Genomic DNA, 27,546 nt, shown 5'->3' with positions numbered 1-27,546 from the left:
TTCCAACAATGATCTGCAAAAAAAAAAAAAGTATGATTGCTTTACAATTTAAACTAAATGTAAATTAGGAACATGATAATTTACAGAGTGATTTTCTTAGCAGATGAAATGAAGAAAGCAAGAAAACTTACCCGAGATCTTTACCGAGATGCACTCTTCCAAAAAGACAAACTCAAAGTACAGAGTAACCCAAACCCATGGGTTTATATAGTGTCCTCACAGCAAGTATGTCTCTCATTGGTTTTGTGAAAGACGTGTTTCTGTGGTATTGACTAAAACTGACTAGCCAGTCAAGGAGTTACCCAACTTGTTCAGCAACCAACCGTACAAAAATATGCTATTTGGGAATTGTTGACATCGAGTACTGGTAAATAGAGCTGAAGACGTGTGACATCACATAGTGGTATGAGGCTACAAGTCAGTTACTGTATGTGTTCAGCTGCAGTTTAACATGTTTGACCACTCTGTGTTATGTGAACATGTGATTTTGATAAAAACAAACGCACTGTAAAGCAATCCACCAGACGTTGCCTTTACCCTCCATTTTAACTATATCTTGTATTTTTTTAAATAACACCAGGTAAATAGTTGTGACTTAAGCATTTGCTGTATGATGTTGATGTATTACTGTACAGTTCTTTTTATTCTCAACATACGTTTGATATAACTTCATGTTGAATGTGTTTATAGAACATTTTCTGGAAAGCGTTCTTGGGGAAAATTTAGGACACAGCTGCAAGAAGCAGGTTGCATTTGTCAGGTTGATAGCTACATCATGTGGGGTGTTATTTCCCCATTCTGCTAGGTGAACTCAAAGGTCTGGTGCGATATGAATGCTCTGAATCCCTTATATTACACTTTGAACATACAATATATAACATGTATACTATGACAGCCCATTGTTTACGGGAAGCATCATGACAAAGTGCAAAATCTGAATTTAAAAAAACTAGCAAAAGTGCTGATTAATTGTATGTGTTCAGGTGAATGGCACTGAGAAATACTTGCAGTGTTTGAACCAATCAGATACAATGTTTTCAGCAGGTGCTATTTGTCAAATCTGCCAAAAACAAATCCTCATACCAATGTGTTCAAACTAATTTATTTTCATAAGTAGTTATATTTATATGTAGTTATCACAGATTAACAGAATCTAAAAAATAACTACACATACAAAAATAATACATCCCGACATATAAGAGCTTTATGTATAAATCAATTTAATACAGTGCAAACAGCCAGGATTAGTTTGTGTTCTTCCAGTACATTTAAATTGAAACTTTATGGAATATTTAGAAAATGCTGGTTTTCGCTTGGACTTTTGTTCTCATTGTAGTTTATAGGTGACATTCCTGATAATTCTTAATTATGTTGCCAACCATCTATCACAGCATAGATGTGTGTCACTGAGGAGCGGATATCTTTCCATTGCTACAGCCTTTGTTGTGAATGTTGTTCAGCCACAGACTGGGGGAGAAATAAAGACAAAAACGTTTCATATGACAGTGTCCACAAAGAAATGCCTTTTCAGATTATAAATGAGGTCATTAAAAAGTGAGCAAACAAAGAAGTTGTGTTCCAACCACAAAGAGGTTACAGTATGGAGACTACCCACCTTATCTATGAGGGGAAACCAGACTACTCCGCTCATAAATGGCTTGCAGATTGGTGATGAGGAACTTTTTGTCTTTACCCTCCTGTACACAAGAGGAAATATACACAAGATACATTAATAGCAACATACTTTTTAGACATTCTAGCAAATGTCAAAACAACTATTTGATGGATTGCTGTGGAATTTGGTACGTGTGGCGCCCAAAGAATCACTATTTTTCCTCTAGTGCCACCAGAAGGTAATTGATATGCCTAGCATCAATCTACAATTTGGATTACCATTTGTGTCTCTCTCAGGATGAAGTGTAATTATTTTGGTATCCCTTAATTTTTCCTCTAGCGCCATTATTGGGTCAAGATTATTATGTGTCCAACGTAGTTTTTACCAAATACTTGTTAAACTAATGACATTCCCATCAGCCTCAGTTGTAAATTGACTGAATGAGCTACTCTGCGATGGTGAACATTTCAAACACTACAGATGCTAAACATCAGCATGTTAGGATTGTCATTGTGAGCATGTTAGCATCCAGACGTAACGTTAGCATTTGGCTCAAAGCCTAAGTGCAGCCTCACAGGGCCGCTAGCATGGCTGCATAGACTCCTGTTTGATTCCGCGTACATTTTCAATTTGCTTTTCCAACCGACTGATGATTCTCCTTTGGCCATCAACAACTTGAGTGTGAAAATATATCACCAATCTGAAAAAATAGAAAGCATAAGAGGGAAACAAATTTAAAGACCATAAACATTCAGACACTGTTACAATAAATATTTTTGGAAGGCAGACACTTTGTTAACAGAATAACCAAGCACAATACACAGAATACAAAATAGATAATAGAAATAAACAAACCATATGAATGATAACGTCATCATGTCACCACTTACAGAAAGACTCCAGTGGCGAGGAATAAGAACAGTGGGTTCTCCAGCAGAGTGTTGTAGGCCCAGCTGAGCTGAGACAGGATCGGGTGGGCGTGCTCCAGCTCCTGGGCCCACAGCTGCCCCGACTGAAACATCGTGGTGAGATTCCTGAAAGGGCCGCAACTGGACGAGGGTTTAATCCTGAGGACATCAGACAGAAGGATTTTGAAGTTATGCGCAGTAGTACTTTTTTCATTGGCTTTAAAGCTGAGGTTAGCTAGGTTTATTCTAGGAATACAGGAATACTTTGACGTTACCGATGAGTGGTATCAATCCTCTCACCCAAAATGTCAAACAAATCCTTTAAAAAAATGGGTCAGAAATAAACGACAAAATTAAAGTAATTATTTGTATTATCATTATAACAACTTTGCACTGTAGTTTTAAGCAAATATTATTCTAACAAGAATACATTTAGCATTTGTTGGGGACTACTTTCAGCTGTGGATTAATGCACATTGTTGACTCATCATAATGAACGAACATGTCACCCAGTGAGACCGTGAGGCCAATTGATGTGTTTTGGGATGGCTATGGTACAAAGGAATTAGCTAGACTAAACATACACTCGCTAGTAGTTAAAATAATTGTTGGTTCTGGTCTTTGCATGGAATTTGTGACAATAACAGCACACAGAATATATCCCCAGCCATATAGTATAGTACCTGATGAAACGTGTAGGACTCAGACCTAAACACCCTGAAATTAAAACTGAAACATACAGTACGAGTAAGGTATGGTGCACTTACGTCCAAATTATGTAAGTGATAGACGCAGCAGCTCCAAGAAATGAGGGGAAGCACAAAAGAGAGATGAACAGTGTTGTCATCTGACTGGCCCTCCAGGGCTTTCTGGATGCCTGACAGTTGAACAGTAGACTGCTCTGGAAAGAAAAAAGGAAGAATTTGAAGCTCATGCAAATGAGTATGTGTATGACGAGGAAACAAGAACTCGTGTACCAACCTTCTTCATGTAAAATAACACAATAAGTTTTATGATCTGGACCGCAGGAAGCAGTGGCGCAAACAGCACCCCGAGCCTGGGAAGAACTGAGGACCATTAATGTTTAATTCCCTTTTTGTTTTTGTTAAATATGTGGAGGGTTTTAAGGATGTGGTGTAATTACCAAGTAATGGTTTGTCCGTATATGAGTTCCAGCACATTACGAGCAATGTCAAACACTGGCATCCTCTTCCTTTTCAGAATTCTCTTAGAAAAGAGCCTACAGAGGGAAGATGCTCAGCGTTCAGTGAATGGTTTTATTAACAGCATACAACAGAATCAAGTTACACAATTTGTGGGTAAAGTGCCAACTTGCCTCCACAGGAACTCTCCCAAAAAAGTGTAAAGCACCGTGAAGAGAAAGTCCATCAAGAGCAAGCGATACAGTTCTTGCCCCACAAAGCTCTCCCAACACTGAGGACAACCATAAGGGGGTAAAATGGGTAAAGCTGCAATACAAATATTCATCCTAAATATTAGTAATGGTAACCAAATTTAATTTTGAACCAAAATATTTAATATTATAATATTTAACAACAAACGCACAACATTGTATTTATTGTTGCTTTAGTCAAATGTAGCCTATATCATAATGAAAACCATCTTTCCTGAAAAATGGAAAGAAGTGTTTTTTTGTTTTTGTTTTGTAAGACCTGAGAAATGTACTGTAATTTAGGAATGCAGAACATTGCACAAATCAGTGTCACTTCATGGAAGTTTAAATACACAGTACAAGGAACTTTGTTCACCTGTAAACCACAACCTTCTGGTTCCACAGCAATTCTCAGCCAGCGGAAACACAGCACTCCAACAAGGCTGACCTTCAACAACAGATTCCTAAAAGAAAAAATGATGACAATGTCTATGAGAGAAAAATGCCACACAGCTTCACTATAATTAAAGTCCATGTTACGTAAATACTCTCCCGCTACAATAAGACGTCATGGTGTGAAACTAATGCAGCTGCAATTGAAGCTTACATATTTAATATAAAGCAGATTCAGATTCAAACGACTTTTTGTGAATTATGTTTTTTACTTCATCTCATTTCATTGTGGATGACATGGTTTCCCACTTTTGTATGTGCTCCTTATTTTCTTTCTAACTTAAATGCCAGAAAAGAGAAGACGAAAGTGTTCTTGCAATTAAAACAATTATTGAAGAGAAAATGTATATAGTATATACCAAAACATAGTTTTTAGTGCAGTGTAACTATTAAAGTTATATTCATCAGTAAGAAATAACGTTGCATGCTTATTTATGCTTGACAAGTATAGCTTTGCATGGTTCTGCGTGACTTCTCTCTGCTGTGGTTGATTGTGCATTTTGTTTTGTTCTTACAGTTCTTCTTCTTCTTTACCTGAAGATGGAGACATAGACGCGGACACTGGGTGAGTTGTGATTCTCTATCCAAGCACACAGGTTGAAGAGGCCGGGGAGTAAAAGGTTAAAGCCTGACACCACTGCAGACAAGAGCAGCAGCTCAGTGTCTTTGAAAAGACTATTCTTAATGGCAGCCTGTGAAGGAATGGAATGGAATTTAATTGAAATAAAACTATTACAAGTTTCCTCAGTATTTTCACCAGTTGATTAAAGTTGGCATGCGAGAATGGGGTCGTAGGATTTCTCCGAAGATGGAAAAAGTTTGGGAACCACCATGTTAAAAATACTCAATCATATCTCAATCAGGATAATTTTTTGGCGGTTCTCATGCATAGCAGCTATGTAAAGCATGCAGCAGGCCGACAAAAAAAAAAAAACACATGTGTTAAACATCTTCCAGGAAAGTAAAAGGAGAAGTAAATAAACTGCGGTGGAAAAGTGCTTCTTTATTAGAGCCAGTTTTGTGGTAAGCTAGTCTTGATAAAATGTCACTCGGGCCCTGTAGCTGCTCAGATGTGCATAAAGTCTGTCATGTCTGGCTGCACAGCCGTTGTTGCGCAGTTCCCTCTAACCTCTGACAGATAGTGGACCGCCATGGCACCCAGACAGATGCAGGCCAGACATGTAGCCCACGCCATCAGGTGCACCATCAGGCGGCAGAGTCGCTGCATGCAGCTCTTTTTATCTTCTCCGCGGATCACCTCAGACAGCAGCTCCTGTTGGAAAAAGCAGCAGCTTGTAAGGGTCGAGCCAGCATCGTTAAGGATATTCAAAATGTTGTTCAAAGTGTGATCAGCCCTGCTATCGATTATGTTCAGAGCAGGATATTTGAAAATCCCTCCATCGTAAGAAAATGGCATTCTTTAGCCTCTTTGTGAATGCCAAGGGGCAAGTTAAAACAGTCACATTGGGTTGTGAAAATGCATCATTAAAAGCTTCCTGTGTGTAAACCACTTCTGCAGAAGCTGAGATAGTGTGACCAAACATGTCACATTGAACTTAATGATGAAATTTGCTGAGAAGTAAGAAGTAAGCGTAGCCAGTTTGTTCACGTTTGAAATTATTCACCCCGATGCTTCTTGTTTGGAAAGGAAATGTGTAATCATCGTCTTGGTTGCTAATATCAGTTTATTATAGTAACAATGAGTTTCACACTTTAATGAGAACAACTGAATAGTCAACAGATTGCATACTTTGAGCTGAGTGCTGATTTTCTCAGACTGCAGTTTGACAGACATCTCCCTGGTGACTTTAAAGTCCCAGGAGCAGAAAACTTTGACGGCCAGGTTTCCATTAGACTTGAGGACTTGAAAACTTCTCCCGAAGGACTTGGAAATGCTGCAGGAGAACAACACAGCCATGAAATACACAACGCAGATGGAGTAAAGCAAGTGTTCATGTGTAAGGAGTTGACTTATTGTCCAACCTGTACACGAGGATGATGCAGATAATGAAGAATGCGATGGCGATGGTAAAGAAGTAGGCTGCAGGTATGCTGTATGGCACAGTCTGGGGCCCGTCGGTATCACAAAATGGCAGATCGGGTGATTCAGCAGTGGAGGCGGCAGCCCGGCAAGTTTTGAGGATGGTGTTGGTGTAGTAGCCGTAAAACATCACACTCTGAGACATGTAACCCTGCAAGACGTAACAGAGGTTTGATTCAAGAGAGCGCCACAGACATTCTCATGCATGTGCTGCCGTGATGCATCGTACCGTTCCCGTGAGAAGCTCAAGGCCCGTGAAAGTGTCGAGATTAGAGCCGCGAGGACGAGGAGGAGGGTTGACGGCTTGAGGGAAGACCAGGAACAGGCCGAAGATGACGAAGAGGAGGAGGTTAAAGAGCAGGAGGGTTCGGAGGAACAGGAAGTAGGAAAGCACGCCGGTTCCGAAACGACCGCTCAGTCTCTTCATGGGTGAATGCCACAACTGGAGGGAAGTGAGGACGGGGAGGCAGCTGAACAGGCAATGACGCCAAGTCTGAGGGGAGAAAACCCAACGAGTGAAGGACTGACACACACAAACAAAGGTGGTTTCTACCTCGTGTAGCACACAGTGTACTCACCGTAGATATGTACATGCTTAGACGACTGTAGCATGCTATATTTCCGCTGATGAGTGAACTCTCAGCTAGGTCACTGAAAGCAAGTCGCCTGATAACAGATGGGCCGGACAGTCACCACAGTGCTTTATTTTGCAGGACATTAAGTGTTGTCAGTGCCACACGTACCTGACGTCCATCTTATCGGCCAGGCTGAGCGGCGTGGCTCGCAGCTTGCGCATGCCCTCGCTCACCGAGAGGCCTCGGAGGTCGAGCACCAGCTGCCGCTTATTGTTTTCTGTAAACCAAAAGTTAGAAAATAAACCAATTTATTGACACGTTCAGAGGAGAGTTCGGAGAGGCATTTCCCGTTCACCTTCAGTGCTGACTTCCTCCATATCTGCCTGTTCAACGTCCTCTGGGATTGTTCTGGAGGGGTGAGAAGAATCACAGGAGGAGGTCTGCTGTCGGTAGAGCTGAGATGACTCTCTGCCGCCCTGTGGAATTACTGCAGCGCTTCTCATCCCTGTGTGGACAACAACAGTCGGTTTACATGTCTACATGAACATTGTCGACATATAATTAGAGGAAGGGTTCATCTCACCAGCATTGCGACTGGGCATTGCGGAGAGGACCTTTAAGGTAGCAGCCGACCAGCGATGCCTCTGCAGAGGGTTCATCTGCTCCCTGTCGAGCGTCTCGCCGCTCATGTGACCACTTGCAGGAAATGGCAGACGTTCTGTATTGGTGTCAGTACATTCCCTAAAAACGGCCATCTGTAGGGTTTCAGGACACCTCTGGGAGCTGGCAGCTGGCGCTCCAAAGAGCGGGAAGGAGCTCTGACCTGGTTCGCTTTCTCCCATGTTCCTATGGGAGGGTAACCATAATGACCCAGAGTCCAAAAGGATTTGGCCCGAGCACCCTCAGTACAGTAGCATGTATGTAAAAATAACACTAAATACAGACAAAAGATGCTTTGATCTAAAATCATTGAAAGCTATGGCTATGAAAGCACTGAAAATGTTCTCTCCAAACACTCGGGGGCATGGACTTAAAACCAACATTAAGATGACTAAATTAAAGACAGAATAGAAAATAAAACTACAATTTGGTTTATTAGTAACATAATTTGTTTGAAGAAACTTAGTTTGACATCAACGTTGATTCAAGGTAACAGCTACAAGACAAGTCAAAATGAAAGTGCATTAGCCCACCCGAGCAGAAAGATGCAGAGGAAATGGCAATCAGGTACAAAGTTCACTAAACAACAAAAAAGTAAAGCAACTCTCAAATAAAGTATTTTAAGAGGACTCACTCAAAGTCAGACTCCGACTCAGAACCAGAATCTATTTGACAAATGTTGACACTGTATGCCATGGTCCTTGATGATCTCTGTACTGCAAACACACACAGCTCCCAGCGACTCAGTCTTCACCATCAGTCACACAGTCGACCACAGAACAGTGTGACATCTCTCTCTCTCTCTCTCTCTCTCTCTCTCTCTCTCTCTCTCTCTCTCTCTCTCTCTCTCTCTCTCTCTCTCTCTCTCTGGCAGCACACAGCTGTGCCTAATTTGTCTTTGGTGCTTTATCTGCCTGCAGCTGATGAGGTGCAATCCGTTAAACATGGCTGGGGTACATAGCATGGGGGACATAGCAAATAAACAAATATATGATACAGGTATTTCATATTTAATACAAATTGGAAACAATGGAAGTATAAATATGGCATTGTGTCTCCTATGATGAACGGTGGAGGTTGACCTGAGTGAATTTAGAACAATGTTCACTGCCATCCAGTGGTCACATTGAAGAACTGCAACACTACGTTACATTTGTCAAACTATCTTAAATTAACAAAATTGGGGAAAAAACTACTAGTATGCCTACAGTTAGAAGTGAGCACTCATTTTCAATCTGTTTGGTTTTATTGTTAGCTTCTTGTGTTGAATCTCATAGCTGTGCTGTTCCAACGACGTTTATAATCAAACGACATGAACCTTTGCTCCTTGTAAAACAAACAGACCTGCAATGTGTCACTACTGCCTCCTAGAGGTACAAAAAAAACAAACACAGGCAATTTACATTTTTCTTTTTAGGTTATAGGTTATAGTTACTCAACTTGGAAGCCGCATTTTACGAGGAGCACTTGAACATATCAGAGCAGGGGCGGTCTTTGAAAAGTTTTCAGGAAGCTGTTTTTTGACAAAACGAAACTGTCCCAAACTTTGACAGGGGGAGACTTCTCCAGCTCGTCTTTAAGTCATTTAATAGGCATTTTTGGGGGGGTGACAAAAAAATGCAGAACAGTGCTTACGGGGCCTCGCTGGCTGGCGGTGCTTTTGAGTTCGTCAGTTTTGTAAAACAACCTCAAACCATTTTGCGGTGCCTGAGCTGGGTGAGTGACTCCACGGAAACGTTAGCATGAAAAGTTAGCCGACTGTCACGTCGAGTTTGTGTTAACAGATGTGAGCTGCCAGGAGCGACACAAGTCGGTCAGTGATGCCGCTTCTTAGCTCCATGAGCGGCCGACACCGGACATGTGGTGCGCGTTAGGTTGAAATCTTAAATACAGTTACAAAAAAGTGTAAATTTGATGTGTTTTCTGGAGCACTTGTTGATATTAGCTCATGTTAGCCTAGCATGTCCAGTGCCGTGTCACCTTACCTACTGACAGTTTACCAACTGATGATGGACGGTTTGTTTGCCAACAGTGTTGCACACGGCTCTGAATCGTGGCCCAGGGCGAGTTAAAACTCTCAGAATATGTCGTCGATAAAGAGGAATTTAAACGTGTGCAGACGTCACCTGTTAGCATCACACTTTACTACACAGCTGTTTTCTAATGTAGGTCATTTATATTAAGTTGTTATGGTGAAAACTTAACCCTACAAAGGTGATAATAATATCTCTCTCTCTCTCTCTCTCTCTCTCTCTCTCTCTCTCTCTCTCTCTCTATATATATATATATATATATATATATATATATATATATATATATATATATATATATAACGTGCACAACAAAAACAGACAAAACAATAGAAATGATAAATAATTTACCCTAAAAGTTTATTTTTAAAAGGTGTGATTTGAAAGGTCTTATCTCTTCAAGTCTTTTCATATTCAAGAGCCCTGACAGTGAAGGCTTTGTCTTTATTGTGTTAAGTCAACAAGAAGTAAAGCAGCTCAGTATCCCAGGATGTGAGGAGGGACTCTGAACTGCTCCAAAAAGGTCAAAAATATCAGTCAGATTTTGTAATACCTCTGCCAGTGTCTGTGAGATAGGTCAAGGCTTGAAACGGCCTTGACAGATGTTTTAATTAGATTTTCTTTTATGGCGTTTAAAGCCCAATGTCGTAATTTGAATCATGTGATGAGAATCACGAGGCCCCTTGCAGCTGCAGCATTTTCTTCCCCACCTTCCATCTGGCTTTAACCCCGTGTGTCCCTCCTCTCTCTCTCTCTCTCTCTGCAGGTATTCTCCATCGTGGTCTTTGCGACCATCACGGCAGAAGGCTACAAAAACCCGTCGACGCAAGAAGACACCAAATGCATGTTCAACAGCAATGACAGCGCCTGCAGCTACGGGGTCGGGATCGGAGTCCTGGCCTTCTTGGCTTGTGTCGTCTTCCTCATTCTGGACGCCTACTTCCCACAGATCAGCAACGCCAAAGAGAGAAAATGTATTGTCATAGGAGATTTGGTGTTCTCAGGTGAGAGTTGTGTTGCAGCTCCTTCTAGAATACAGGAACCGTGCCCCCCCCCAAAACAGGAAGTGCAGCCTATTTGAGGTTAAATCTGTCATCATATTTCATCTGAATCCTGATTGTTTATCTTTGCAGGGGCTTGGACCTTCCTGTGGTTCATCTGCTTCTGCGTCCTGGCCAACCAGTGGTCCAAAACCCTCGACGGGACTGTGGTCACCAGGGATGCTGCCCGAGCCGTTGTGGCCTTCTCCTTCTTCTCCATCGTCACTTGGGTGAGCCAGCTTTTGACTTAACAAAACCAGAGGATGAAACGCACGACTCGGCTGGTTGGGAGATTTACCAGAGAGTCACGTAAAAGCTCCACTTTCTAACTCTTTAACGTCTCTCAACAGGGTTTGTTATTCTACTTTGCGTTCGGAAGATACCGCGAAGGCATCAGCGACTTTGACCAGGAGTACAGAGACCCGGCCAACGACCACGGTACTCCGTACCCGCCCGCTCCGTATGGCGGCAGCAGCAGCGGCGGCCCGACGGGCTACCAGCAGTCGCCTTTCTCTCCCAACCAGGAGCAGCCGGGAGAGTACCAGCCTCCAGCTTATTGAAGTCCGAATCGGGGAGTTCTGCCTTTTTTTTTTTTACATAAACGTGTGTTAACGGTTTCAGTTACAACTCTGTTCTCTGCACTCCAATTTACTTCCTGCAGAAACGCGTTTGCATATATTTTGGCTGCACTGATGTGCTCTTAGTTGTGTGTGTGTGTGTGTGTGTGTGTGTGTGTGTGTGTGTGTGTGTGTGTGTGTGTGTGGTGGCTGTTTGCTGTGTTGTGCCACACAGAGCAGGTGAACTCTGGAAATATGTATATTTGTTTTGTGGTTAGAAGGAATTTGTCATGGTAAGACAAAAGGATGAACGTTGCCATTGTTGCCTTTGTACCGAACCAACTAAAGTTATTTTTACGCCCCTTTTTGTGTATATCAAAGCACAAATCAACATGTATTTGAATATGTTTGTGTTAAGTACATAAGTGTTTTTTGTTTTACTGTCAGATTCGCATACGGCAGTTCAACAACAATAATTTAGTGATCCAGTTCAGTAAATACTTAATTTTTTGACAAATCTGTTATTTAATCATCGGCTGCAATGACAATGTGCCGTCTATAACTACTGTAATGCCATGTTAATGTTCCTCTCCTCATAATCAACCACTGATAATGGCTTTTATGCACTGAAAAGCCCACTTCATTTCTTTAGATATCTGATCTAAGATTGTTAATTTAATTTTTTTTAAATCAATTCTGCCAGAGTTATTATTTAGTATTAGTATTTAAGGGTGTTTTGTTTTTATTTTAAGGTAGCCAAAACCATTGATTTGTACCAGCTACCTCTACAGAAGTTGAATGTGCCTTCCTTGAGTTCACTCACAGTTCTTTTTAGATCTAAATCGGCCATAATTTGGTTTCAGGACTTCAGGGATGTTGTGGTAAATTGATATATGTATTATCTTTCTTAATCCTGTAGTCCAGGTACATGACAATCAAACCATTATTTTCTACATTACTTCATGCGCTTGCTTTTCTCACTCTACTTTTTGCAAGCGTCACAGTTTCACTGCTCGGCGGCTTCACAATGATTCCCCCGATTTGCCTTTGTACAGTATTCTGTATCACACGGGGGGGTTTGCCAAATAAAAACTGTTCTTGTTTTGAAGCCTCTTGAGTCACCTCGTAATCTATATCCTCTCATGAGAGAACCGGAGTCTGCGCAGAAGCTGTGCTCCCTTGGCAAATATTTGAGTAGTGATTGTGTAGGTGAATGCGCAGAAGCTTGTGTAAAGACCATGCACATTTTACAGAAACACATTCAAATACCTAACAATCAGCATCCTGTTGTGGCAATTTTGTAATCCCATGCTGACATCAAGGAACAAGACAAAAAATCTCTTACATCAATGTCACACTTTTAATGCTCATACCACAGGACACAGGACAAGGGTGTGGTTGGTCCCCCCCCCCCCCCCTCTGGTTGCTTTTTGTATTTAGTATCTTTAATGTCTTTGTTCAAAAGACAAAGGGTTCATCAGCCTTCTCATCATCTTCTGATGACTTCCAGGTCGGCAACTATTCTTTAGTATTCAAAGTATCCATGACCAGATTAAGCATGATCAAGCATAGGGGGAGTTAACATGATTACAATGATTACACTGTGCATGATCAGAGGAATGTCCCTTACACACCCCTCCACCTGTGAAAAAACCTAAATATAAAGAAAGAACCTTTCCTTCCATCATGACAAAGTACATTTGTTTGCTAAAGTAATACATCTTAATCAGTAATTACACCATGCATGGATTCATATTAAACTCAGTATCTATTTGGTGAAAGCATTCATATTTTCCAATTTATGGAGCATAAATGTTCCTTTTTTGCTCTTGCATCTAGGGCAGATTTAGGGATAATCTTTTAAAATTGTATGCATCCCCACTGTGGTAATATAAAATGTATGAATATATTTCAAGTTATCCTCCTTGATTTTGTTACAAGTAAATACATATTCTGTTGCATGTACATAACCATATACAGCCTCATCTTATAATATCAACAATTTGTGCGGTAAAGTTTTAAAGTTATTTAGTGGTTGTTTTTTTGTTTTGTTTTTATTTTATTGTGGGACCAAGATGATTTACTGTATGTATAAGATATTTTCTGTTCAGCTTGTCTACTTCAGACGCACACACAACAGCCACTTCAAAATAGAGATAACTCGGTTAATATAATTACATTTCCATGCAGGAATAGTATGTTCTCTATCTATCTCGATGGAATGGAGTAGTTCTCAAATTTCCGATAGCAACTGAACGCAGCAGTTCGGCAATCCCTCGTCCATCCACCGCGCGCAAGCGGTGCACGCTGCTGCTGCCGTCGTCATCAGCAGATACAGGAAGTAATGAGCGGCCGTCTGGTGAACGGGGAGCGGAGGAAAAGGAGCCGAAGTAGGAAGCGATAAAACAATGACATCTGAGCTCCAGCCGCCGGCGGACTGTGAGCGGAACATCTAACGTCTGCGGTGAGTGAGAAGGTTTCAGGTCGCTCCTGGACGCAGCCATTTGTGATGGCATCTGCGTTAACCTCTGCGCTGCTGGCAGGACGAGCTAACACACACACACACACACACACACACACACACACACACACACACACACACACACACACACACACACACACACACACACACACACACACACACACACACACACACGCATGCATGCAGATGAAGGATGGATAACTACAATCTCTGTCATGCTTAATAACACAACTCTCCCTGTATTCAGTTACTTTGCTCACAGTGGTTTATGAATTAAAGGCCTGCAGACAGTAAAGTGTCCTAGGGCCACTTGGGGACTCAGAGATGGTCCCAGCTGGTCTGCAAACTAAATGATAAATACTCAAATATCGCTATAGTAGATCTATGTGTCATACAGTGTCTTTTCATTGGTTGAAACCACCTAAAATCAAGACCATAGTCCAATAGCACATCTGTTTGGCTGCACCCTGACATGCAGAGGTCTTGGGAGTCTGACATAAGTGAACTATTTATGGGCCGAACGCACACCCTCTGGGTCCTTGATCTGGTTCCTTTGAAGCCCACCTCCCCAGATGTCATCTTTTATGGCGGCACAGAGAAGAGGTACTCACTTTTTCACGTCAAGGAACCAGCAGCTTTACGTTTGAGAGGGGCTTAGGACAGGACCAGGTCAGGGTCAGGACCAGGACAGGACCAGGACAGGACCAGGACAGGACAGGACAGGACAGGACAGAACAACTGCTGTCAGGGAGGCTCTGTAAATGATAGCTCTTCAGTGTTGCACATTACCTTAAAAAACACTCTGAGACGCTCCAAAGTTACATGTTCACTAATTCACACTAGAGCTGGGACAATTGGTGGAGTAATTGATAACAGAAAATTAACATTTTTGATCATCTATTAATCTTAATTTCAAGAAAACTGCTAAGACATTTTTACTTCCAGGTGCTCACATGTGAAGATGTTGTACTTTACTTCCTGTGTTTTGTATCAGTGTAAAGGGAATATCTGCTGGTTGAACAAAACAAATATTTTTGATGATGTCACCTTGGACCTTGGTCATTTTTCACTATTTTACTGACAAATTGATAGATAGAGTAAACGACCGGTTAGTGATATGGATAACATTGTCAGAGCATATATATCATTTTTTAGGTAGCAGTGTTGATATAAAATATAATGATATTACAAACCTTAGAGAGACAGCCCTAAATGTGTGAATGAACTCCATTCATGAGTTTGAACTATTCAAAACCTTTGAGAGTTACTTCGAGACGCTCAGAAGTTGCTTGTTGATTAATAATGAACTTCTCGGACTCCTAACATATTTCTGGACTGACGCTCAGAAGGGGATAACTCGGTTTTAAATTACATTTTTACCACGATTTGAAAGTAGGTTTGGGTCGTAGCGTCCCTGTTGAATGTGTAACCGCTCTGCTGGTGTTATCAAGCTGATCTCTGGCCTCATTCCAGTCACAGTACTCAGAGTACTGATAACATCACAGAAAACCTCCATTATGTATCAAATACTATACTTTTTAAATTCTAACGGTAGCAGGATTCTCGTCTCCCCCCCGTTTTCTTTCCTAACCCCTGGCGCCTGCTTCTTAGTTGCTATTATGAATGAACACTTGATGAATGGTGTTGCTTTGCCCCTTTGGACTTGAACATAATCCTCAGAGTCTAGTTAAAGTTCACGAGCATTGTAAAATAATCCTTAGTCACGGTTGCACTGCAAATAATCTGTGAGCGGAAAGCCGCACAGATTGAGGGAGCTCTCGTTAGAGGACGGTGGGATCAGTGTGATGGCTCAGGGTCAGCGCTCTGGCCGGAGGAGACGGAGGGGTAAGCCTTCTGTTCGACTTGTTTAGTTTTTAAGGGAAGGGGATTTTTCGGGGGCAAAATGAGAATCAATAACAGCCTGTGAACCTACTGAACATCAGCCACTTGTTGGTGTGCTCCAGAGAGGATGTAGTTTGCTCTCCTCAGACTGCGGGCCCTGATGTTTCTGCCATAATGGACTGCTGTTCGGCTCGGGGGGGCCCCTCTCATGAAAGAGGCTTTCAGCTCCTTTTTCGGAGAATTGCCGCCACGTTTAGGCCGCAGGAGCGTCGAGGTCTAGAGGTCCCTGGAACTGGTTTGAGAGTAAACGTTTACTGTTCTTCAGAGCGTGGTGGACGGACACGGTCACATTAGTTTGTTGGCTGTTTTTGTCAATAATCAAATATCAGTATTAGGAAATACATTTTCGTGTTGAGTGTTTGAAATATGACTTTTGAGACCTTTCAGGAGCTAAACTGAAGTATCTGCACTACTTCTCAACTTGCCCGTTATCACTTATGTACATTTAAATGAAAAAGAATTGGTCTAACTGAATTTGGGCTGCAACTAATGATTATTTGTCTTCTTGATTCATCCACTAATCATGTGGTCTGTTAAAGGCAGGGTTGGGAATCTTCTTCAAAAACATTTTTTGTTGAAATTCTCAATGAATCAAATTCTCTGACAAAATAAAAACAACAAATCCAGTATCTGTGGCTGTCACAGGACAGTAATAAGCCCGTCCAATCATTTCAGTCTTAATGATTGGACGGGCTGCCTGTCTGTCTGTCTGTCTACCTGCTCGTATTCTGCTCGTGCATTCATTGCTCGTCACTGGAGTCTTCCACAAGCTGCTGGCTTGACAGCTGTGAGTAACAATAGCCATGTTCTTTGTTTACGTTCTTTATGATCATTTTGGGGTAGAAGCCTGAAGGGACGGGCTGTCACTGTTTCCTTCTTGGGGAAGTTCTCTCTAGATTTAGGGACTTACTTGGTGCTGCTTGCTACTTTCATTTGAAAAGAGTTGGCATAGTTTGGCTGGGTTTGTCATGTGTAATGGCCCTCAGAATTTTTTTTAAACCCCAAGTGGCAGCTTGTTTTGTCCGTCCAACAGTCCGAAACTTAAAGATAGCCACTGTACTGTAATGTAAGACAAAGAAAACCTGCGAGTTTGTGCATTTAAAAAGCTAGAAACATCAAATATTGGACTCTCTACTGGACTCTTACCCGTAAGTTGACTAATAGTTTGAGCTTCCCACAGCCCATAAAGGGGTAAAAGTGTGCGATTGTATATTATTTAGAGCTGCAACTAATTATTGTTTTCATTATCGATGAACCTGTTTAGCTTTTTAATTACCGGTTTGGTCTGTAAAGTGTCGAAATGGCATGAGTTTTGCTTGATAGATTACTCGAATGAAGAATTGATGATCAGAATGATTGTTAACGATTTTCCATCGTTTATTCACTATCGTGTAACAAATAAGGACTTTGGCGTGTGCTGCATGAGCCGGCTGTGTATTTCCTGATTTACCTGTTCAGACGCCTTCCCCCGTCTGTCACTTACTGGGCTCCTCCCGACTTCCACGTTGACATGGTGGCCACTCGATAACCACCCAACCCACAACTGGGCTACTTCCTGCTTCTTATCAAGTAATGTTTAACCTTGAATCCAGTCACTCGTGTGAGCTGTACCAGAATTTATACTACAGGTTTAAATGAATGATCTGCCTGCCAGCGGGACTACAGAGTTGATCGGCCAACAGAGTCTGTTTTTGGAGAGTATGTGAGTCGTATGAGATTAATCATCTAAATAACATAAATCACTGCCTGATTACGTAGACTTTTGGCTCATTTTGTGTGTGTGTGTGTGTGTGTGTGTTACAGGATTAAGGAACATTTAGTTCTTTAGCTTTTGTACTTTCTCACAGGGCAAAGCAGGTGTTACAACGTTTTCCTGCCTCGATAGCTTTATATTGCAGCTGTATCGATACAGCTACATTTTTGGCTTATTACTGATGCAAATGATCTTGTATAACCTGAATGGTGACCTGTATATGATTTAAAAATGACCATATTAAACCAAGAATATGTCACTTTTAAAAGAACAAATCATATTCTTTCTTCTGCAAATTACATAATTTGAATTCATAGGAAATAAAACACACCACTGCTCAGGGTAATGCACTCAGCCATAGTTAGTCTGGTATAACCAGTAGTTTTGGTCGCTGAATGTTAGCTAATGTTAGCAAACATTAAGTAGATATTGCTCTACAACCGGTTTGCTGACTTTATGACTCTTCTACACTGTTGCCATTGTTTTAGGATTTCCTGTCACTTGGGACAGCGGTGGCTGCTGTTGAAGAAAAGTGACATCGTCTGAATTTTAAAGTCACAGTGAAACGTAAATGAGAGAATCTTTAGCTTTAGTGGTGTGGTATATTATGAAGAGTAGATACAAACGGATAAGACCTGAAGCCAGAGGACCTCATCTCCTCCATGGAGACCTGGAAAGAGAACAAAACACACAAACACACAAGAGACAAAGCTCAAGCACAGCATTCACACAGATGAGAGAAAGGAAATAAACACACACAGAGGGAGAGAGAGAGACACGGGGAGAGGAGAGAGAGAATATTTTCATGTTTCAGGAAGATAAGTGGATATATAACACAATATATCTAAAAGCAGCATGATGAAGTGGGTCAAGTAAGGCCAAAGTAGTGGGACAACATCTGTCAACAGTATCACTGTAGTCTATCTGACTTTTATATCTATGTTGGGACCTTAAATATAAGCTAGAACACAAGAAGAAGCTGTAATCCATCAATCGTTTAACCCTGCTTTTTGTTTTTAAGTGGACAAACCATCTCTCTGTATTTTTGTTTAGGTCACTCCGGGCCTCCGTCCTCCATGTCTGCTCCCCCGGGCTTCACGCCGCTGGAGCAGAATGACCCTATGAACAATCTGCGCATCTCCGTCGGAGGCCTCCCCATGTTGACGTCCATGGCCAACACCACTGACGCTCGTTTCCGCCTCAAATGGAAGCCCATCGTGGCGGTGGTCTCCTTCCTGGCCCTGTTCCTGCTGCTCTTCATGCACCTGAACTCGGGCTGGCGCTCCCGCTCCTACAACTCGCACAGTTGGAGGGCCGGTCCCGTTGTCGGCCATCAGTCCGATTCCCGCTACAATGACACCTACCCTCTCAGTGCGCCTGAGCGCACGCCGCAGGGCACCCGCTACCGCATCGGAGTCATCGCCGACCTGGACACCAGCTCTCGTAGCGACAAGAAGCTGACGTGGTTCAGCTACATGCGGCGGGGCCACCTGTTGGTGTCCCAGAGCGGGGACAAGGTAGCAGTAGAGTGGGACGCGGACAGAGTGGTGCTGGAAAGCCACCTGTCGGAGAAGGGAAGGGGCATGGAGCTGTCGGAGCTGGTGGTGTTCAATGGGAAGCTCTACAGCGTCGACGACAGGACGGGCGTGGTCTACCACATCGATGGGGACAAGATCGTGCCCTGGGTCATCTTACCCGATGGGGACGGCAGCGTCGCCAAAGGTCAGCATACATTTCTTGCCTCTCTTACATATTTTACTTGAGTATTTCCATTTTATGCTACTCAATACTTCTACTCCACTCTATTTCAGAGGGAAATACTTTTTACCCCACTGCATGTTTGACAGCTCTTTAGTTACTTTTCAGATGTTTATTTTTGTTAGCAGAGAGATCTTTTCAGATGTGAATAACTGTTTGAGGCCCTTAAAGGTAAAGTCATCCATTGTTTCACAAAAAAGTCCAAAATCGCCAAAAGTTGACATAGATTTGTGTATCACAACCTATTCTGACCTTCTCACGACCCCCCAGATTCATCTTAGTTTGGATCCCACATGACTACACAGTTTAACTCTTTATACAGTGATACTCTACTACTTACACATTGATGCATCAGTATTAACAATCTAATAATACTTCAGTCACAGCGGCCATTTTTCTGCTTTAACTCATGCTTTAAATATATTCTACTGATAACACTTTTGCAATTTAACTTAAATTCAGGTCTTTAGCTTGTAATGGAGTATTTTTATGTGGTTAATTTGCTATTCTCCCGACAGGGTTCAAAGCCGAGTGGCTGGCGGTGAAGGACCAGCACCTGTACGTCGGCGGTCTGGGGAAAGAGTGGACCACGACAGCGGGCGAGTTCGTCAACAACAACCCGGAGTGGGTGAAAGTAGTGGGCTACAGAGGGGACGTACAACATGAGAACTGGGTTCCCACGTACAACGCTCTCAAGGCTGCTGCAGGGATACAGCCTCCAGGTGAGGGTCTGCATCTGCTCTCGCTCGCTGTTGCTTCCTTTTTCCTTTCTCTTTTGTTTATCCGTATTCTCCTAAATCTCCACAGGGTATCTCATCCACGAGTCGGCAGCGTGGAGCGACGCCCTGCAGCGCTGGTTTTTCCTCCCTCGCCGCGGCAGCAAGGAGCGCTACGAGGAGAAGGCGGACGAGCGCCGCGGCACGAACATCGCCCTCAGCTGCTCGTCGGATTTCAGGGACATCGTTGTCAGTCGAGTGGGTCCGCTTGACCCCACTCACGGATTCTCCTCCTTCAAGTTTGTCCCAAATACAGGCGACCACATCATTCTGGCTCTCAAGTCCGAGGAAAACGGCGAAAAGATTGCTTCGTACATCATGGCCTTCACGCTTGACGGACGCATCCTGTTGCCTGAAACCAAGATCGGGGATGTGAAATATGAGGGCTTGGAGTTCATATAAACTGAGAGACTCGCTCTCGAGGCCACTGCACTGTTCTATTTTGTTTACAATCCAGTCACTGTTGAAGTTTCTGCACTCGCTGCTTCCTCGTTGAGACACAAATCCAACCTTTTAAAGGATCGTCTTCAGGACAAGTAGAAGAACAACAGGCTGAGACTGTAAAGTAATGTTCCTGTTTCGAGTTTTGAGAAAGTGCCAGTGAACACAAACAATGCCAGCATGTCCGTGGATTGTCTCCTTCTCGGGACAAATGTGGCCCTCGACAGCACTGTAGCCTTTCTTATGATGAATGTACAAACGATTGATTTATCAGACTGTGATTTCTTTTCCTGAAGCATCCATGTTTATGCACATACTGTACACTCTCAAAGGGTTTCTTTGCTCCATTTTAAACATCGTTCTGTACACACCAAACATGCTATTTTCATTGAAATAACAAAAAGGGTTTTATTCTTCATCGACATTATTTGAATAACATTTTTGGTGAAAAATGAGTTGTATAATTTTTTGGGTGGGATGACTGAGTAAAATAACTTGATTCCTATCATCTGTCTCTTGTCGTTGAAGTCATGTGGCTTTGTTCTAGTTCAACAAACGTTAGACATTGTCCTCAAACACGTTGGGACAAGTCAACGTACCGAAAGCCGTTGTGCAACACTTTGATTTTCTGCTTCAGTGTGAAATGAAACTTGGGGAAAGCAGCGGGAATGGAGAAGTGAACCCTGTTTTTAGACTTCAAAAGGACGGAGATTTGTTGTCACAGACAGAAGCACATTTTTGGACGACATCACTTTGCAACCAGAGGGGAGAAGGTAATGTGCTTTCATTATATGTAAGGATTTAGCACATCTTGTCTTTTAGGTTTGACTTTTTAACTCTTACTGCACACATTTAGTATAGTCGGTTAAAATTAATTGCATTCCATCTTAATGAATACATTGATTTATATGCAAAAAGACCAAAAACTAAATTACAGTTCTACTCTTAAACCATCATTTTGAATTGTAAAGTAAAGTAGTGCATATTCCTCACATTGCCTCTTTGTCATCGTCCGTCTGCGTCAGACTCCTACACTGGTAGTTGAAAATGCATCGAAACCTATTCACCCTGTGGCTTCTGCTACTTCTCCATGTCTCTGGATGTGCAATGAAATTTAACCTGTTTGGTGAGTCATCCGAAGCAAATCTCATTTGTGTGAAAACTAAAATAACTCTTACGCTTTTACCCTGAAATTAAATTTATGGAAACAGATACAGTCTTGATAATATCCTAGTTTTCATTGTAGAACTGTAATCCAGGCAATGCCTATTATAGTTTGTGCTTTTGCAAATATATTCGAACCATGCTCACTCAACACAGCCTGCAGATGTTTGTATGACCTCTCTGCTGTCACGGCCTCGGTTAATATCCCGAGCCTGTGTTGTCATACAGATAGAAAAAGGAACCCTTCGCTGCAGGAAGGGGATGTGAGGCTGTTTGGCGGCGGTGTTGCCGACGGCCGTGTGGAAATCTACCACGATGGGAAATGGGGAACGGTGTGTGACGACGACTGGGACATGGCTGAGGCCCAGGTGGTTTGTCGTCAGCTGCGCTTCCCTGGAGTCAAATCTGTTGAGACTGGGAAGGACTACGGAAAAGGTGCCTTCTACTTCCATTCATCCCCCACCAGAGGGCAGTGACATTATTGTATTGAGTGAGGAGCTATGATTTGATACCCAAGGCCACAAGCTCAGCCGTCAAACAGGTCACCGTTTAATGTGTTTCTGCCATAACAAACGTGTTCCCTTTTTCATTTTGTTTTCATCATAGCGTCCGGACCTATTTGGCTGGATGATCTGAAATGTCAAGGCACAGAGAATTATCTTTCTACGTGTTCTTTCACAAGCTGGGGAGCAACCGACTGCAGCCACAAAGAGGACGTTGGAGTTATTTGTGAACAGAGCGGTACGTATCGAAACTCTCTTTGGCCTCTTCGTGCTCAATCAAATGTTCATCCCGATGATTTGTGGTTCCAGGGTCAAATGTGAGCAGCAGTGATTCTCCATACTCGCTGGACCACAGCATCAGTCTGTCTGATGAGCGCGCCCAGCTCTTCGACAGCGCGAACAGCTGTGACTTCTCGATCTCAGTCCGGAGTGTCACTGGAAACACGCAGGAAGACGGGACGCCGGAGGTCTTTGGTTTGACGATTTGCACACACAAATTGATCCTCTCGCAGTTCCCACTCTTCAACGCTTCGGAGGGGATCACCGGCATCACGGTCGACGTCAGCCAGACTTGCCAACCACATTTCTCCTCTTTCATCAGGTATAATGAAAGCCCTATGATGACTAGAATTGATTTGAGATGCAGAATTCCTATTACTATCACTCAGGTGTTTTGTGAGCTCGTAAATAGAAGGCACAATCGCTTGAATCTAACAAATACTCTTTCTCATTAGATACATTTACACCCACAAGGTGGATGTGACCTTCTCCTCTGTGCAGTGCCTCCACTGGTTGGCTTATAAGTTTGGGGTGATGCAGCTGCAGGAGGACACAGCCCGGCTGTTCACTAAAATCCTCCCAGAGGACGCCTCGTTCCACACACAGGTGTCCCTTTACGAATATGCAGTGGAGACTGAGGACTTTGTCCTCCAAGAGAACTGTATTCAGTATCTGGCCTGGAACTACCAAAATCTGACCACGTCCCCCGCTTGGACCCGACTCTCCATTGAGCTCCTCGGATCACTTCTCCTGCGCTCAGACCTGGTGGTGCCAGATGAATATTTTCTGCTTCAGACTGTGGAGAGCTGGATCACAGAGAAGGGCAACTTGATCAGTTTGGAAACTCAGGCCGAACTGTTGAGTCGCATTCGTTTCTCCATGATCCCCGCCAAGGCACTGTATAACCTGGAGTCCAACTCTTCTCTCTACAGCACTCATAGGAACATGTATCGGGAAAAGGTCTTGAAAGCCTTCCAGTTTAATGTTCTGCTCCTCAGCAATCTGATGTCCAACCCAAAGTTTGACAGAGAAGATGATGATTACCGTACGAGGATCTACACCGCTGAGCCGTGGAGCACTGCTCTGACTCACCTCCAAAACCGCAAAGTGTATCGCAATCAATACGACTCTACCATCACCACCACGTGGCTCAGCACACCTGTCCACAACAGCCTGATCTTCAAGAGCAACACGATTCGCTGGGAGGCAAATGTCTTCAAGTACCAACACGAATGTTCAAACCGAGGCGTGAGATGCGAGTCGTTCCCTTCAGCAAGGCTGGCGCCTCAAAACCGCCTCACTGAATGGAGCAACATCCTGTTTCGTAATCGTCTCCTGCTGATGTGCCAAGGCAAGTACATCTGTCAGGTTCAGGACTTCAAGAACACCATGGCGACCCTGAATGGAACCCATTTTCTTACCTATCCCTGTCCTGATGACCAGTACGTCTACCACTTTGTAGTGAGACCGGAGTATGTCTGATCCAAAAGCAGCGCCATGCTCAATATATTCTGATCAATTTGTCTGCGTATTATTCAATAGATTGCAATGATGATAAAATATTATGTGATTTTTCTTTTTCATAAATCTTCATTGATTAGCTACAAATCACCTGTCACCTGGCTGTGATTTATTTGATATCTATCATCCTTTCCTGTTTTCTTTTTAACAGCAAATAAATAAAGTCATATCTAGATCACTTTCTGCGTGTGTCTGTTCTTCACAAAACCAACAGAAAATATAAACCCTAACTTCAGGTTCATTTAGATGTGAGACACACAAAATGAAAAATGTAAATAGCATCAAGTTAAATAATCCTCAGACTGGTTTAGAGCTTCACTCTACTGGACATAAGCAGAACATTTCTGCTCTGTTTCTGTGATCTCTCTTGAGCTTTATCTACAAAGCTCACTGCAGGAGAGTTTATATGCATACGTTATCAATACTTCATTTCACTATGAGTCGTGAAATGAAGGTCTGTCAGGGAGCAGTATTACTTATTTGTGCAGGAGAAAAAAGGAAATAAAGTGCATTATAGTTTGGAACTTAGAGTATTTCTACGAAATGTCATTGAAATACAAGTTTAAAGGAATAGTTGAACATTTTGGGAAATACGCTTTTATCTCTACCGGCGAGTTAGATGGTAAGATCAATCTCACTTTAATGTTTGTCTGTTGAATGTAAGGCTAATCAGCAGTCAGTTAGCTAGCACAAAGACTGAAAACAGGAGCTAACCGGGCTGTTAACAATTGTTATAAAATCTCCTTAACACCTCAATAAAGCACTAACGTGCTATATTTTGTTTGTGTAATCTGTAATAATTTGGCACACAACCGACCGTAAAACGTTGAATTGTCATTTTTACATACTGTGTTTTGTAAATATTAATAAGATAATGATAAATAATAATATAATGTGATAATTAGTGATTTTAAGAGGTGCTGTTGGGGCAGATTTATTTACCTTCAGACACAGCCAGGCAAGCTATTTCACCCTGTTTACATTCTCTGTGCTAAGATGAGCAAACCTATTCAGAAAGTTTTGATCCTCATCTGACTCTCCTCACAAGAGTGAAGTACATATCCCCCAAAATGTTGAACTGAACTAACAAGGTATCCGCCCTGACCTCTTGTGTCAGAATGTTTCAGCGTTGTGTCTTGCTGAAATAATTACAGTTTGGTTATCCTCCATGTGAAACACTTCAAAGTCACGTTCATCATCACACTTTTCCCCAACAGAATGAAAACAACAAACTTCAAACATGTCGGCTTCATTCAACGTCGTGCGAAAAGGTTTTGTGATTACAGGGGTCTGATTCAGGGTGATATCAGTTTCCTCTTCATGAATCATGGAATCTTCCCAAGCAATTGTGTTTTCAGACTGTCTTCAAGTCCCCACACACAATTAACTGACAGTCACACTTTGACAACATGCGGGCCTACATGCCTGGACAGGTGGGTTAGACAGCCACACATAACAGGCTAACATGCGGTGACGCGTGGGGTTTCTGAGAAGTGTGACTGACTGTGGGTACACGAAAACAATGACATGACAGAAGATGACTGATCAGATGCTGCGGTTGTTCATTACATTATCACTGTGTATATTTAAAGAAGACTCCTCCACATGCACTCATGGTTCAGGACTGTACAAACTCACAGCAATGGTTTAGTCGGACGCAGGAGAGAGTGCTGCATAGCGCGGGTGAATTACAAGTGATCTCATGCCAGGCTATGTTCACAATGTAATGTGTTTATCCGGAGGGAAAGTTCAGCTGTGTCATCACTTGTTTTGCTGCGAGTAACATCTGGCTGTATTTTCATTATTGTGTTACTTTAGCCCACTTATAATTGCCTCCACAAGTCATGACATGCTCTGTTTGGTTGGCCCCACATTTTTTTATTCAATTTAGTGGGATTTATGAACAATGATTAATCTCATCTAACAGCTTGAACTCCAATACTCTCCCAAAATTCCCCCTTTATGTTTGAAAACATGAAGTGTGCTGTGATTACACGCAATGAAATGGAGAATTCTACATGTTGTCCAATTTCAGTGGAATTCAGCATTATGTACTTAAAGTTAAATCTGCACTGAAAATTATTTTCATATCTACGATGGATGAAATGACTACATGTCGTGTGAAAGGAATAGTGATGAACTCACAAATAATTATTACTCAACTCTGAAGTTCCCCTCATATGAAACAAGTGTTTTAGCATCTTTAATTTCATTGTTTTAATCTTAAGGCCTGCAAAATTTACTCTCATCTGCCTCTTCCAGCAGCAGCAGGCAGCTGTTTTCTGCAACAAAAAGCACTGATAAGCCAATTACACGCTGCCTTTCTAGCACTAAATCACAGACACACAAAGTTAGAAACTACAGCTGGTGAACGTAGTGGATTGTTTAGCAGCTAAGGAGCCTGGTGTTTCCCTCTGGAGCTGGTGGAGAGCCAAGCAGAGCTTAAAGTCCCAGTGAAACGGAAGTTAGGGCGTATTTAGCTCCTGTACTGTGAGGTGTTGCCCAGTGAAACGTAATATTTCAGTTTTAAAAGAGATATATTTATCAAATCCTTCACTTTTGATTGGACCATTAAAAGGTCGGACGGGCTTACAATGTCCTACTCCACACACACACACACACACACACACCCACACCTCCCTTGTCGCTAAAAGTTGCAGATTGATTGATGGATGGATGTCATGATTTTATTGGTAGAAATTGGTTGGTAATAGCTTCTGTTAACAAGTTTCATATTTGGTTTTACAGGATGAAAAGATAATTGGATTTTGATATAAAAGTACGAGGAAATTGATTTTTTTGTCATTGTGTAGATATATTCCCCAAACAGCCCCCACAAAAAAATCAATTACTGCTGCTTTAACTACGATCAATAATAAAAACCTTCTGGCTTGATCAGCTACAATCTTTATGTTTGCTCTTTTTGTTTGCTCTGCAGTTTAAATTGTTCATCAGCATCCTGTACAATATGTTACGTAAAAGTGAAATTTTTTTTTTTCAGGGCAGAAACATTTCCACTGAAACCAACTGAAACCACTGACGATGCTTTGTGGACGATACCAGCCGACTCACTGAGGTGACTAACTGACGTTGTGACGCCGTGCTTGAGGACAGTCCAGACCATTTGTCCTCAGAGTCTGTGGTGGGATCCTGTTGTTCTTTTTTCAAGCAGATATTTTCCTCCTGATGCTGAGGTGAGTTTGCTGAAGCTGATTCATTGCCTCACATTGTCACCAATAAAATATGAATAGCTGTGCACCGATGAATGGAAAATGATGGGAATTACCCCTGAGCCGTGGCTAGGTTACATCACAACAGAGATGAGGGGAGGCGAACATCCAGCAGGGAATGGATGGTCAAAAAGCTACGTTGGTCAGTTCATGTGGGATGTGTCCAGGCACCAGGGCAGAGGAGGTGGGAGTCAGAGGATGTGGGTCACTGCCACAGCACCCACCACTTCCCGCAATGAGACCCTCTTTTTTACCGTATTGCCGGGCACTTCTTTTTGAGAGTATTCCTGGCCTTGCAAGTCTGCAAGTCTGTAATTTAGGGGCTGTATGGCCATTCCTGAGCCCCTTTTGGAGTTTGTAGTGGGTAAAGTACACAGGGGGGCTGCTTACATTGCACTTCTTTGACAAATCTGCCCTCTCTCAACAAATTAAAACCAAATGTTGATACAATAATGCAGATCTTAG

The 27,546-nt window shown here is 42.4% G+C and overlaps 4 protein-coding genes across 8 annotated transcripts; 3 read left to right on the top strand and 1 right to left on the bottom strand.

Moving 5' to 3' along the window:
- Positions 1-1,203: 1,203 nt before the first annotated feature.
- Positions 1,204-8,378, bottom strand: LOC137878328 (transmembrane channel-like protein 6). Its single transcript, XM_068718600.1, has 19 exons — positions 8,280-8,378; positions 7,569-7,831; positions 7,341-7,490; positions 7,154-7,262; positions 6,989-7,076; positions 6,640-6,903; positions 6,353-6,561; positions 6,120-6,264; positions 5,499-5,642; positions 4,904-5,061; positions 4,293-4,380; positions 3,860-3,957; positions 3,668-3,763; positions 3,505-3,580; positions 3,291-3,424; positions 2,506-2,682; positions 2,237-2,315; positions 1,616-1,697; positions 1,204-1,467 (listed from the first exon to the last, which is right to left on the bottom strand). The coding sequence occupies exons 1-18, from the start codon at positions 8,339-8,341 to the stop codon at positions 1,617-1,619; spliced, it is 2,421 nt and encodes an 806-aa protein (XP_068574701.1). The 5' UTR covers positions 8,342-8,378; the 3' UTR covers positions 1,204-1,467; position 1,616.
- Positions 8,379-9,148: 770 nt separating this feature from the next.
- syngr2a (synaptogyrin 2a) lies at positions 9,149-12,380 on the top strand. The gene is made up of 4 exons (XM_068718427.1): positions 9,149-9,361; positions 10,442-10,679; positions 10,809-10,945; positions 11,066-12,380. Exons 1-4 carry the CDS (start codon positions 9,263-9,265, stop codon positions 11,273-11,275), a joined length of 684 nt encoding a protein of 227 aa, XP_068574528.1. The 5' UTR covers positions 9,149-9,262; the 3' UTR covers positions 11,276-12,380.
- Positions 12,381-13,603: 1,223 nt separating this feature from the next.
- Positions 13,604-20,890, top strand: cant1a (calcium activated nucleotidase 1a). 5 transcript variants are annotated; one of them, XM_068718424.1, is made up of 4 exons: positions 13,604-13,736; positions 18,463-19,131; positions 19,686-19,889; positions 19,975-20,890. In XM_068718424.1, the coding sequence occupies exons 2-4, from the start codon at positions 18,486-18,488 to the stop codon at positions 20,343-20,345; spliced, it is 1,221 nt and encodes a 406-aa protein (XP_068574525.1). In that variant the 5' UTR covers positions 13,604-13,736; positions 18,463-18,485; the 3' UTR covers positions 20,346-20,890. The 5 variants fall into 5 exon arrangements, with proteins under 5 accessions (XP_068574525.1, XP_068574524.1, XP_068574527.1 ...); XM_068718423.1 differs by lacking the exon at positions 13,604-13,736 and adding an exon at positions 15,472-15,599; XM_068718426.1 differs by lacking the exon at positions 13,604-13,736 and adding an exon at positions 16,359-16,443.
- Positions 20,891-21,066: 176 nt separating this feature from the next.
- On the top strand, positions 21,067-24,029 carry LOC137878643 (galectin-3-binding protein A-like). The gene is made up of 6 exons (XM_068719019.1): positions 21,067-21,157; positions 21,410-21,510; positions 21,777-21,983; positions 22,155-22,289; positions 22,361-22,652; positions 22,786-24,029. The coding sequence occupies exons 2-6, from the start codon at positions 21,432-21,434 to the stop codon at positions 23,810-23,812; spliced, it is 1,740 nt and encodes a 579-aa protein (XP_068575120.1). The 5' UTR covers positions 21,067-21,157; positions 21,410-21,431; the 3' UTR covers positions 23,813-24,029.
- Positions 24,030-27,546: the final 3,517 nt, after the last annotated feature.

The sequence above is a fragment of the Cebidichthys violaceus genome, unplaced genomic scaffold (assembly GCF_023349555.1).
Source record: "Cebidichthys violaceus isolate CVI_PGR_0920_01 unplaced genomic scaffold, fCebVio1.0.p SCAF_23, whole genome shotgun sequence".
Taxonomy (NCBI): Eukaryota; Metazoa; Chordata; class Actinopteri; order Perciformes; family Stichaeidae; genus Cebidichthys; species Cebidichthys violaceus.
Note: the sequence above shows the minus strand (reverse complement) of the source record. Positions and strands in the feature narration are given on the sequence as shown.

Excerpts from the sequence above, each read along its gene's own strand:
- LOC137878328 (XM_068718600.1), bottom strand. The coding sequence starts at position 8,341 with ATGGCATACAGTGTCAACATTTGTCAAATAGATTCTGGTTCTGAGTCG. Across the intron at positions 6,904-6,988 it reads TAAGCATGTACATATCTACG|ACTTGGCGTCATTGCCTGTT; the intron begins GTGAGTACACTG and ends TTCTCCCCTCAG. Across the intron at positions 4,381-4,903 it reads GTCTATGTCTCCATCTTCAG|GAATCTGTTGTTGAAGGTCA; the intron begins GTAAAGAAGAAG and ends TTTTTCTTTTAG.
- syngr2a (XM_068718427.1), top strand. The coding sequence starts at position 9,263 with ATGCAGAACAGTGCTTACGGGGCCTCGCTGGCTGGCGGTGCTTTTGAG. Across the intron at positions 9,362-10,441 it reads TTTTGCGGTGCCTGAGCTGG|GTATTCTCCATCGTGGTCTT; the intron begins GTGAGTGACTCC and ends CTCTCTCTGCAG. Across the intron at positions 10,946-11,065 it reads TCTTCTCCATCGTCACTTGG|GGTTTGTTATTCTACTTTGC; the intron begins GTGAGCCAGCTT and ends GTCTCTCAACAG.
- cant1a (XM_068718421.1), top strand. The coding sequence starts at position 17,291 with ATGAATGATCTGCCTGCCAGCGGGACTACAGAGTTGATCGGCCAACAG. Across the intron at positions 17,355-18,462 it reads ACAGAGTCTGTTTTTGGAGA|GTCACTCCGGGCCTCCGTCC; the intron begins GTATGTGAGTCG and ends ATTTTTGTTTAG. Across the intron at positions 19,132-19,685 it reads GGACGGCAGCGTCGCCAAAG|GGTTCAAAGCCGAGTGGCTG; the intron begins GTCAGCATACAT and ends TTCTCCCGACAG.
- LOC137878643 (XM_068719019.1), top strand. The coding sequence starts at position 21,432 with ATGCATCGAAACCTATTCACCCTGTGGCTTCTGCTACTTCTCCATGTC. Across the intron at positions 22,290-22,360 it reads AGTTATTTGTGAACAGAGCG|GGTCAAATGTGAGCAGCAGT; the intron begins GTACGTATCGAA and ends TTGTGGTTCCAG. Across the intron at positions 22,653-22,785 it reads CATTTCTCCTCTTTCATCAG|ATACATTTACACCCACAAGG; the intron begins GTATAATGAAAG and ends CTTTCTCATTAG.